This window comes from Tripterygium wilfordii, chromosome 20 (genome assembly GCF_013401445.1).
Source record: "Tripterygium wilfordii isolate XIE 37 chromosome 20, ASM1340144v1, whole genome shotgun sequence".
Classification (NCBI taxonomy): Eukaryota; Viridiplantae; Streptophyta; class Magnoliopsida; order Celastrales; family Celastraceae; genus Tripterygium; species Tripterygium wilfordii.
In genome coordinates, this window is record NC_052251.1 from 9446082 (window position 1) to 9458694 (window position 12613).

Genomic DNA, 12613 nt, shown 5'->3' on the forward strand with positions numbered 1-12613 from the left:
AATATTAATACCTTTTTAAGATTATAATTTCAATTTATTTATATAAAAATATTTATACTTAAAATTAAATTTTAATTTAATAATAAATTATAATTGAACTTATGATAAATAATACTTACAAATTTATATTTATACTTATTAATATTTATACATATTAATATTTATACAAATTAAAACTAAAATATATTTTCAAGCTTGCGTCAGATATTAATAGCTTATAATTTAGCTTATTTTTGGTAACTTATAAGTTAGCTTATTTTGACAACAAATAAGTTCTACCAAACGGAGCTATGGAGATTATTGTTTTGGGGTGTTACCGCTCCGTTTTGTGGACGGTAACACCCCACTTTTTCAGGTGTTTGGTGGGCGGTTTGGGAAAGCGGGCCCGCCCTAGCAAACGCCCCACCAGACAGAGCTAATAAGGTGTCATGTGACTCGAACACCCTATTATATATACATGTATCTTATATGATGTGTGGACTAGTTGGACGATCATGGTGAATCTTTTTGGGTCAAATTGTTTGTATGGGCTCGGAGGTTTTGAGTTTGTTTTCCACTAAAAACAATACTATTGTGGCCACGTGTTAGGTTATTAACAAACTCTTCTATTTTTTTTTGAAATACCACAGAAAAATATACTTGCAACTGAAATCGAACATTGAACACACATATGTCTAACCCAACTGATTGTCAACCGAACCTCCTCTCGTTGGAACAAACTCTACTATTATTGAACATTATTATATTGTTAGAGTTGTATTGTTTTTACTATTTCAAATTTAAAAAATCTTGCTAATAACTATATTTGTTTTCACTTGGTTTATAATTATGACTGCAAGATAGCTTTTAGAAGCAATCTATTTACACTATTTTTACAATATAATTAAAATTTTAATGCCTAAGTAATTGAATTAAAACTGAACACCATTATAATATTTTAAAAATTAATATAGTATTAAACTATTATTTTTTGTTTATTTATTGATGATCGAGTATGATTATTTTCAGAAATTTAGGTCAAATTTACTTTGTCATTAGGTGAAAAATTACTATATTTATATAATGTCATTATCGATTTAAAGAAATGATGTGTGTGTGAGAACTACAAGAAACTTGTGGAAGATTCTTTTAAAATAAATATTTAAATATATCACATGTGTTAAAAAGAAACTAATTATTGAATTGCCAACTAATTGCCCCTTTGAGGTTATCGTCGCTAATTTTTTTGTTTTACTAATTGAAAAAAAAATCCTAAATAATATGACGAATGAGAGAGTGCCACATCAATATCCCAATTAAAAAATGAAGGGAAAAAGCCAGAATTTTGTCTTGACATGAGGACATGACCAAGAAAAAATATGAGAAATTAATTAATTATTAAAGGAATCAATGTAGCTAGCCGAATCAAATTGTACACATGTGTAACTTCTTTAGATTAATTGAGATGATTAAATTAATTAATTAATTATGAAGGAATCAATGAAGCATCTTATCTTTGCCGAATGAAGGAAATTGTACACATGTAACTTCTTTAGATTAATTGAGATGATTAATTAATTAATCTGAAGGAATCCATTTGGCATCTTATGTTGCCGAATTGATAGATCGAATTTTTTGGATGTTTAAACTTGTTTCGTTAACTATTATATATATTTTTGTTAGAAAAAAATTAATAATGACAACAAGGCCAGTCGGATCAAGTGAGTCAGAGGCCTAAGGCGAATCTTTGGAAAAGATCTAATTAGAATAGATATTCTTCTAATGAATTTATAAAAATTAATTCCTCTAATATATAATATATAATTACGATAAATATATATAATGTATATATATATAACAAAATAGAAGAAAAAAGGAGAGGCGAAAAATGAGGGAAAAAAAATATGTCAAAATAAACCAAAAAGGCAAATAAATAAAAACTAAAAAGAGAGATAAAATGAGAAAACCTAGTTGAGCATGTTGGATTTTTTTTTTTTTTAAAAAAAGAAAGAAAAAAACCTGCTAGCTCGGTTGGTTGAAAGGTTGTGTCCGACCAGACATGATTCCTCATAGACAATGGATTGTCCAAAAAGAGACATTTAAATGATTTTTCTAGTAAAAAAACTTTCTTCTTCGTCTTGTTATTGTCCGAACAGCATCTGGGTAAAAAATTCTGCTCGTTTTTTCATCTTCTCTGCGCATTTGAGAGAGAGTGCCGACATTGGTTTGTTTTACACTTTTACTTTCAATTGTGCTACCGACAATAAGTAATTGAGTAGACTTGAGCGATGATATCGCAATAGAATTGAGGGACATTTGGTTCATAATTGTGTAAGATGAGTGTGAGGCGAGTATGAGATGAATATAGAGAAGCATGGTTATGTTTGGTATAAAAAAAATAAAGAGTGAGTATGAGTATGAGTACGAGAATTTTAATAGCATAATTTCTATGTTGTACTTTTTTTTTTCTTTTTAGAAAATAAAATTATATTTTATAATAAGGGTAAAAGAATCTTTTATACATTAAAATTAATCAAACAAGAGAACATGTTTAATTCCACCCTCATTTCCCCCTCTAAATACCAACCAAATGAAAGTACCAGACGGTAAATAATAAAATTATTTGAAGGCCAAAGATTGATCATAATTACCTCATTCTATATCTTCTATTTCATATACTCCTTAAAAATTTGTAAATCCATTCCCATTTTACTGCTTTGTTAGATATATTAATAATATATTTGTATTGTTCATGTTTGCATGAACCAGATTATATAGTATTCTGCATGACACAATAAACTTAAAAAATTTATGATCTTTAATTATCTACAATCACCCACCCACCCAAGTACCAACTGCTCCAACTCAAAGATAATAAGGGATTTGTGCAATGAAGGTTGAATTTCGTTTCGACTGGCCCAAGTCTAAGAAATATTTGAATAGAAGAATAGAATCAGTTGAGAGAGTTGCAGAATTTTGGCTCAAAGTTGAAGTTTCGGCCATATCCAGAGAGGCCTTGCGGAACTGAAGCGACTCCCAAGAGGCCTTCCTAGCTCGAGCAGGAACTTGAGCGCAATCGCAATCGCAATCGCAATCGTACTTGTCTTATTACTGTAAGACTTGTTACTTATTCAAGCAGTATATTGTTCTGTACACGGGTTGTATGTATACGTTGTTACTTCCTTGTAGCTTGGATTGAGCTCGGCTTCTAAAGGCATGCTTCTTGGGCTTTCTAACTTGGGCCCATAACAACTCTGATTATGCATCATTCCCTCTCTCCCAATTGAATTCAATTCTATCGAATTTATATAGCCGGCTCCACCGAGATCCCATTGTAGTGTTCCTAGAATGAATATGTTTAGAGATAGAGGGTACATACCAATAATACCATCAAACTCACTATCAAGAATTGCACATATATATAAGCTTCACGCCATGATGGCCGCTAGTTTTGCTAGGCTTCCCCCCATTGACTCAGCACTGTTGGAAAAATAGCATAGGCATTGACTTTCTCATAGGCTTTAGGGAGCTTGCAACAAAGAAACGCCTCAGACTTGTATAATAAGTCCCACTAGTGAGCACTACTTATTGAAGGATCCAGAACAACGTCCATGGCAGTTTTTGTTTGGATGCTTATTCATACACAGTCTGTTTGGAGGGCAAAGAAAATTATTACATCTTATAGTATTGCTATCTACTTTAAGAGGCAAAGAACTGACACAATAACAGAAAAAAAAAAAAAAAAAAAAAAGGTCTGCTTCTCTTGTTCCTGCTAAATAATCTTCTGGAAAAACTTGTGGGTTCTAGAAGTTCTGATAATCGTAAACCCTCAGTAGACCAGTCGCTTCTTTTGTCGTTATATTGCAATAATATGCAGAGTCATTACCCTGGTGGCCCGAGAGAATGTCGTTACCATTCTCTGAACAAGCCACTGGACACATCGTGGACATGATCGTTCCTCTAGTTGTAGTCTCATAGTTGATCATTGTAAAGCATCTACCCAAGACTCCAATATTCAAACAAGGATTAATGCAGTCTGCCAGCAATGGCGCCTCACTGTATTCTTCATTGTAAAGATCAAAAGCAATAATGTATTCCTGCAGCAATTAGAAACAGATGTTGATGTGGTCATCTACATCCATATCTTGTAGACAAGGTACGATTTTGCGGACTCTAATTGCCTTCCATATGACAACAACATGGAGATGATCATATGACAAGCAAACTAATCCATTGCAAGTACCAATCAGCTAGCCGTTGTTGGATCCAAACAGTCGAGAAGCATAAAAAATTCTGGTACCTTTATGTTTGAAGTTGAGGCTGACTAAGTAGTATAAGTTGCAACGTCGAGAGGACTGTTCAATCGCTGAGTAAAAGATTAAATTATTGGATTCCACAACAGACAGTTTGAATGAAAATGAATGAAATGTGCATCTTCCACAAGACCTCGCCACAGTTTTGATACAAACTTGAAGTGGATGAGAATCTTCAAAGAAACTGAATTCTTTACACTTGTTTAGCATAAACAGATGCTGCAAAAATTTTAATGTGATCCACCAGCAAAGTTATCAGAAACCTAGGAAACTTTATCCAATATGACAAGAATTATGTTAATAAGACAACTAAAAAACATTGATATCAAGCTGTAAATGCAAAATGAAAATAATGAAGACAAAGAGAGGACAGTACCCATGCATGGTCTTGTCAGAAAGCACATCCATCTCCTGACTTGGTTCTACCTAAGGCATGATGCAATGTGAGTGCTCTTCTTTCCGAAAGCAACTTTCCAAGCTGCCATTTTTTTTATGGGAAAAGTGGCCGTTATATTATAGTTGCCACTGGAGACTTTCTTCTCCAACATTGTCTCTCATATTCTCTGCTTCGACAACCTATTCTAGGCCTCAATCTACAATTCCTTCAGCTTCTACCGCCTTCCTCTGCTCTTGTTCTCCTTCAATTGGAAATTCCCATATCTTACTGGGAGAGAAAAGTATTGAGTTCACCATTATCTTTGGAGTTATCATAAAAATGCCATCCAAAGACAGTTTAAGATAGAGGTTCGATTGTTCAGATTATTCTTGATCCTAAAATGGTTTTTCTTCCAATGAAAATCTATGCAAAAGGTTCTGTGTTCGCCCATCAATGTTTCCGGCAGAGACTTGTTCATTGTTTTGCTTCTTTTATTGAAGTGTTCATCTTTCAATAAGCTTTCATGTACATGATAAATAAAAGGAGTTCTAAAAGCAGCAAAAAAAATTAGCACACTCAAATGTTACAATCTATCAAGCCACAACGATAAGAATCTGAGAGACATTAGCAAGAAGAGTGACGTAAAAGCAAACATATTGTATACATGGAGATTCTTATATAATCTTACATTTATCTAGTGAACGTAGAGCTTGAGTGCCTATATTACCTTTTTGCAAATCTTGTATCTCATCTTTCTTTTAGAATTCATGAAAAAAAAAATGCATTACCCACACATAGTCTCTAGCGGAACAACAATAAACAAGCATTGATATCAAGGAAATTAAAGATAAAAGGAAACAATGAAGAAAAAGAGCAGCTTACTCACACGTAATCTCTTGCGGAACATACATCCATCTTTTGCCTTGATTCTAGCTAAGGAACGATGCAAAGCAGGATTTTCCTCCGCAAAAGCAACTGCTCATGCAGCTATTTTAGACGGCGAAGAAGGTAGAAGCTCAGAAGTTGCCTGAGAAGCATTTTCTTTCCCAACATTGTCTCCCCTGCTTCCTTGTTTCCCCAACCTATCCGGTGCCTCAATTTGTGACTCGCATGGCTTTATTGCCTTTCTTTGAGATTGTTCTCCCTCGGTTGGCATTGACCCACATCCTGCCAAGGAGAGTAAGCTACCAAGTTCACTGGAATCTTTGTTCAGGGTCACCATTCTGGTGACCGATGATGGTTGGTTAAGAGGTTTCTCCTTAAAGTTCTCATAAATGCCACACAAAGAGAGTCTAAGATTGAGGTCAGAGCATTTAAGATGCTCCTGATAGGATAAAGGGGTTTGCTTGATTTTCTCTGAGAAACTATGCAAAAGATTATCTGCATGCCAATCAATTGTTTCAGCGGATAGGTTGGTTTCTGGACTAGCTTCTCCCATTAACATATTTATCTTTCTATGTGCTGATGTGTGCAAGATAGACAAAAGGGAGCATAAAATATGAGATTAGAGAACTGTGCCTGATATAAAAATACAGATAATCTCCAAATTAATAAAATTGAACTTGAGCACATATTCAAGCTTTTCAAGGAGGATGTATGCTCATTATGACTGAATAAACGCAATCAAGTTTAAAGCCGTCAACCGAAAACTGAGATTTCTAAACATTATAAGGAGCAAAAACCCAAGAGAATATCTCATTCCGTCTCTAACTGAACTAATTAGAAAAGATGAAAAAGAAAAAACAATTAATAGTCCAAATAACCAGTACCAGAAGGCTTTTAATCAAAGGACCTACAATTATCTATTTGAAAGGACTGCTGTATTGAGTTTTAACTTTTAAGTAACATGCAAAAATGATAGGCGAGAGGACGACTATGTGTCATTAATTTCACAAGAATAATCAATTTCTCACTTAAGGTACCGTACCTAACTTCATTTGGTATTTAATTCATTAACCACTACCCTTAATTGATTGCTTCAGGAACAACTGTTCAGAGATGAAAATTCAATTTGAAATCTAGAACAACCAAAAACAAAGAGAAAAACCTCAGCACGTAAACTGACATGAACACTACGAAACAGTGACAGCAAAAGTAAAAAATTTCAACCACAAAACCAGATCCATCTTCAGTGAAAAAAAAACTAGTAAGACGAATTCGACTTCACCAACATATGCAAGCGTTACAATCTAGGAAGACAAACACAAATGTATTGTACGAGGAAACAAGGAAATTACGACACCCACGAAAATTCCATTACCAGTTGTGTGAGAATCACTATGAGCGGAACTAACACCAGGCTCCAGTCACCATCAGTTGACGTCCAGACTCCATTTCCTCCGCCCCAGCTTTCTTGTAAGTTTTCCAACAACTTCAGAGCAATTCTGTCACATAGGAAAATGAGATATCGTCATTGCTTATTACCTTTTCTATTTTTTAAGTGAATTTATGAGTTTGTTATCATCAATACTATAAGCACCCCAAACAAATGTGTAATCCCCATTTTTATTATGTTTTATTATAATTGTTGAATATTTGGAGAGCGTAAAATTGATACACATAATTGGTGCGCATATAAGAATTCCTAAATATATATATTTATATATAAGGTGAATATTAATCATGCGGTTTAATTATATGTTTTTGACATTACATGAATTCTCAGGTGATGGTTTTTTTTTGAAAATCGTGCTGTCGAGGCAAGTTTTATTTTTACTTTTTTAAACAATAATAATATTATTTGTTTGTTTGAGCTATATATCCAATGAAGAGTTTAGTTGAGTGAAGACGGAGAATGATACAAAGATGTTTACGGACTCTTATTTCGTTTGTAGATATGACATGTTCATACTTTACATCCTGACCCACTTTTTTTTTCACAGCCTTTTATGAGCACAGGATTACGTCCTTATACGGATGTCCGCATGTGAGAATTGTCGTGTGTGTGTGTATATATATAACGTGCATATCAATCATGCGGTTAAAAATATCCAAACAAGAGAATTCAAAAGAAACTTCATTTCCCTCCAAATCTCTCAATCACAACACACTTTAAGAGTGGGGGAAAGAAGGGATTGATAAATTAGTAAATTAAATCAATTTCATTTTCTTCCTTTCTTTTTTTTATCTATCCAACCATGAGAGAGAAAAATATTAGTATATCTTTCCATTCCCTTCCCTTCCATTCATCCAAATCCCTCAATCCAAACACACTCTAAGTGCGCATAGGAGAATTCCTCTTTTCCTAGGAACTTATCAGTAATGGACAGCTATTGTAGAACAGAAACATAGTGAACAAATTTAAACAATTTGTGCTTATTATAATGAGGATCAAATACTTTGATGAAAATTTTAAAAAAAAGAAGCATACTCTGTTAGCTTTGAAGGTATTGAAATGGTTTGTTTTTTATGAAAACTCTTGTCAGCTTTGTTAGTATTAGCACCTCTAGTATATCCTCCTCTGTAAGAACAACCACTAGTATGAATAAATTTTGAGTGTTATAGATAGTTTCTAATATGCAGGTATTGCTAATCAATGTTCTTTTCTATAGTGCATAAAAAAATCCATATATATATACACACACATATATAGCCCAGTTCTCACATGCGGACCACTTTTACGGACTTGAAATCCAATGACAAATGCATCATGTAATCCTCCATATGTGTGGCCCCCATTTTTGTTGTGCTTTATTACAACCATTGGATTTCGAGTCCGTAAACTAAGTCCATAAGAGATGCTCTCTCTCTATATCTAGATGGATGAGAAAACGTTAATGAGTATCCTTAGGCCACTAAATAAGAATGAAAAAAGTGCATTAGAACCTGAAAAAGGAATGCATTTTAAGTTTAAAAAAATAAGTGAAAGAGTGTTCATCACACATAGTATACTGTGATATGTCATAGTCAATCCTTAACAAGTTCCCAAAGGGCATCCGTTAACACTACCCTAGATAGATAACAACTACCAGCACTACTGTTTGAGGTACAAAGGTGAAAAACCGGCTTTGTATTCTCAAGGCACTTGTTAACAAAAGAACAACGAAAATTAATCAACAAAATACAGTTTGTAGAGTAAAGAAGGTATTAGAGCTTACAAACGAGACATCTAAGCTGCTAAATCCTCAGGGAAGAGGCATTGAAGTAGTGTTCTGTGATTAGATTTGGCAGTTGATATCTTCAGTTCACTGGTACCTTAATTTAACAATAGGGTCACAGACAACGAAATGGTAAGAGGCTTGTCTCTGGAGAACTCACCGCAAATGGCACCCAGAGAGAGTCTTACAATTAAGATCCGAGTGTTCGACTCTTCGTTCTTGATTATAGAATTGGTTTCTCAGGGAGAGAGATTGGCTTCCTGGTATGCTTCTCTTGTTCAAGTGTTCATATTTAAATAGGCTTCACTATGCAAAATAAATAGATAAAAGGGCTTTTGAAATCAGCACAATGTTTAACACACTGAAATATTACAATCTAGCAAAGCAAAAAACGGTGAGAATCTGAGAGAAATAAATTTCCTTTAATAAGAAATATTTGTTTAGTTCCAATCAATGTCGCAAAAGCTACGCAGTGATCCATCAGCAGTTATGTCAGAAACCTAAGAAACTTTAGTCCAATATCGCAAAGACTAAATTGAGAAAACAACAAACAAGCATCGATATGAAAGATGTTGATACAAAAGGAAACAATGAAGAAAAAGTGAGGACTTTACCCAAGCGTAGTCTTTTGCGGAACATACATCCTTCTTTCTCCTTCATTCTAGCTAAGGAACGATGCAACGCAGGGTTTTTCTCCACAAAAGCAGCTGCCCATGTAGTTATTTTAGACGATGATGGTGCAGGCGGAAGATTATTAGTAGCCAGAGAAGCCTTTTCTTTCCCCGCTTTGTCTCCTCCGTTTTCCTCTTTCCCCAACCTATTCTGGAAATCAATTTGTGACTCCCTCGAATTTATAGCCCTTCTTTGCTCTTGCTCGCCCTCGGTTGGCATGGACCAAGATCCAGCCATAGAGAGAAAGGTGCCAAGGTCACCATTATCTTTGCTCTGAGTTAAAATTCCAGTCACAGATGATGGGCAAGTAACAGGTTTTCCCTTGAAGTTCTCATCGCAAATGCTTCGCAAAGAGAGACCAAGATTGAGGTCAGAGCGTTCAGCTTGCTCCTGTTGGGATAATTGGGTTTCTTTGGTTTTCTTGTTGTCACAAATACTATCAATGGCATCTGGGGAGAGGTTAGTTTCTTTGTTGGCTTCTCCAATTGAAGTATTTATCTTTCTATGTGCTTCTGTGTGTAAGACAAATAAAAGGAAGCCTAAAATCAGCATAATATCATCACACTCAAACGTCACGAATTAACAAATCAAAACTACGAGAATCTGAGAGACTTTAGCAGAATGATGGATGCATACGTGCAGAAAGCAGTATATAAACAGAAGGAAAATAGAATTCAGGCAAAAATGGCCTCCCTATGTGACCACTCCAGGAACAAAAGGGCCATTATGTTTCCAGTTCTAACATGGGAAACGAATTAGGCAAAAGGGCCATTATGTTTCCCTAAATTTCAAAAGGATTCGCATTGAACTAACGTTTCATATCCTCATTTGGAATTATTTTATATACCAACAGACTCAACTGACTACTCCAGGAACAACTGTTTATTGAATTGAACAAAGAAACAGAAACAGCAAAATAAAATAACCTCAACCATGAAAGCAAATCCATCTTCTACAGAAAACCTTAATAAAATCATTCTTAAACATAAATAAACAGATGAAACATTATAATCAATTAATCTAAAAAAATAGATAATAAGAGAAAACCATACTTATTCTTCGTCTTCTGTGGGTCATGTATGCTTCTCCAGCCTTGATTCTAGCTAATGCACGATTGAATGCAGGGTTATTTTCCGCCGAAGCTATTGCCAACCATGTTATTTTAAACCTCGATGAGGGCGGAGGCAGTGCTTTATTTGCCTTAATAGACTTTTTCTCCCCAGCATTACCTCTCTTACTCTGTGCCTCAATGTGCTGCAACCCATTCAGCTTCATTTTCCTCCTCTGTTGTCCCTCTTCTTCATTTGGCATTGACCCAGATGCCTCTAAGGAGAGAAAATTACCAAGTTCAATGGTACCATTGTTGTGGGTTATCAATTCAGGGACTGATCTTGTAAAAGGTTTCTTCTTTAAGTTCCCACCATAAATACCACCCAGAGAGAGCCTCAGATTGAGGTCTGAGAGCTGGGTTTCATGTGGGTTCTCAAAATTGTTTTCTGGGTAGAGATTAATGTAGTGGTTCATTTCCCCCATTGAAAGAAAGCACTCAACTTTTGTCACTCAGATTGTAAACACATGAATAGAACGAAAGCCCTAAAAGACAGCATCTAGAAACGTCATAATCCAGGCATCCAAAACAATGAATGAATGAGAGAATTTAATTCGCAATTAGTAAAGGAAAAGAAGGAATTTACGATCCAGACAAAAAATTCTTACCAGATGATTCGAAGGGATGTCGGCGGAAAAACCCATTAAGCTTCATTTGATTGAGATTTGAGGGGAGTTCATAAGCAAGTGAAATGAAAGTTTTCTCATGTTTTTCTTTTCAACACCATGTACGTCACTGCTTAGCTCTGTAATCGAAATAGCTTCTTCCATCTTGTACAATGCAATAAAACCATATAATTATAGAAACTACTTTTTTTTTTGATAGAGAGAAGAAACTACTTGTTTGTCAAATATGAACAAGACAACAACGTAATACAGTTTGTCTGAACAAGACAACAATGTAAATCCAATCCCATGATTTTATGTAGTGTAAGAAAAAGCTGGATGGGTCTTACAACAGCAATTCTCGGGCACGATTATTATGTGTTCTGGCTTGTAAGCGGAAGATGCAATGCAATAGAACTATAGAAAACATCAAATTTGTTACTCCTACTATTAGGTATATATCGAAACTACTAAGAAGGTTGGCATGACCTTTGGTAGTGAATTACAAAGTTAAACTTTATATATATATATTCTATTGGATATCGGATGGCAATACATGGACCCTATTTGGGTGTCAATTAATATGGGATCCACACGTCCTTAGTGACGTATTTGGATTGGAAAACATGCATCTCCGATTCAAATGTTAGATTGACACTCCTTATACTCTATCTTAGCAGCATTGCAGATCCCTCCACCTATTGACCGTCATTTGACTAACAAAACTCTAAACAGTGTCGTTTTGAAACATAGTTATTTTGGTCTTAAAATAAAATAAAAAATACAAATAGGATCGTCTAGGCAACCAAATATCTAATACCCAATTCCTGTGAGGCTAATATCTTGGCGACGCGCGGCAGCTAACACTGTGTGAACCAGTCTTGGGCTCGAGGGTGTGGACAAGATGATCTCCACTTCCAACGGTGAGGTCATCATCACCAACGACAACTCCACCAAACTCAACAAGATGGAGGTTCTTCAGCCTGCGGTGAAGATGCTCATCAAGCTATCTAAGTCTCAAGATGCCACTGCTGATGATGGTACCACCATTGTCGTTGTCATTGCCAATGCCTCCCTCAAAGAGTGCTCCACTCTCCTAATTTATCCTACTGTTATACATTCGTTCCACAAAGTTGCTACGAAGGCCATGGATGTTTTTACTGCAATGGTTGTCCCCGTTGAGCTCTCCAATCATGAATCGTTGGTTAAGTCTACTAGCACTTCATTGAACAGCAAGGTAGTGAGTCAGTGCTCCACACTTCTAGCTCCACTTGCGGTGGACGTTGTTTCTATCGATGGTGGACCCTGAAAAGTCTGGTTTAGTAGATTAGTGGGAATATCAAGATCGCGAAGAACCCTAAACTTGTCTTTCTTGGTTTTATTGTAACACTAAAACGACATCGTTCCTATCATTTTACTTGCTTGCCTTGCCTTATGAACAAAGCAACATCATTTAGAGTTTC

The 12613-nt window shown here is 35.2% G+C and overlaps 1 protein-coding gene across 12 annotated transcripts; it reads right to left on the reverse strand.

The window, feature by feature from the left end:
* Nucleotides 1-3591: 3591 nt before the first annotated feature.
* Nucleotides 3592-11605, reverse strand: LOC119986542. Of its 12 annotated transcripts, none has more exons than XM_038831140.1 (8): nucleotides 11154-11572; nucleotides 10490-11030; nucleotides 9380-9949; nucleotides 8766-9066; nucleotides 6929-7052; nucleotides 5555-6048; nucleotides 4280-4511; nucleotides 3592-4076 (listed from the first exon to the last, which is right to left on the reverse strand). In XM_038831140.1, exons 2-4 carry the CDS (start codon nucleotides 10968-10970, stop codon nucleotides 9044-9046), a joined length of 1074 nt encoding a protein of 357 aa, XP_038687068.1. In that variant the 5' UTR covers nucleotides 10971-11030; nucleotides 11154-11572; the 3' UTR covers nucleotides 3592-4076; nucleotides 4280-4511; nucleotides 5555-6048; nucleotides 6929-7052; nucleotides 8766-9043. The 12 variants fall into 12 exon arrangements, with proteins under 12 accessions (XP_038687068.1, XP_038687066.1, XP_038687064.1 ...); XM_038831138.1 differs by having other exon boundaries at nucleotides 5555-6129; XM_038831136.1 differs by adding an exon at nucleotides 4669-4956 and having other exon boundaries at nucleotides 5555-7052.
* Nucleotides 11606-12613: the final 1008 nt, after the last annotated feature.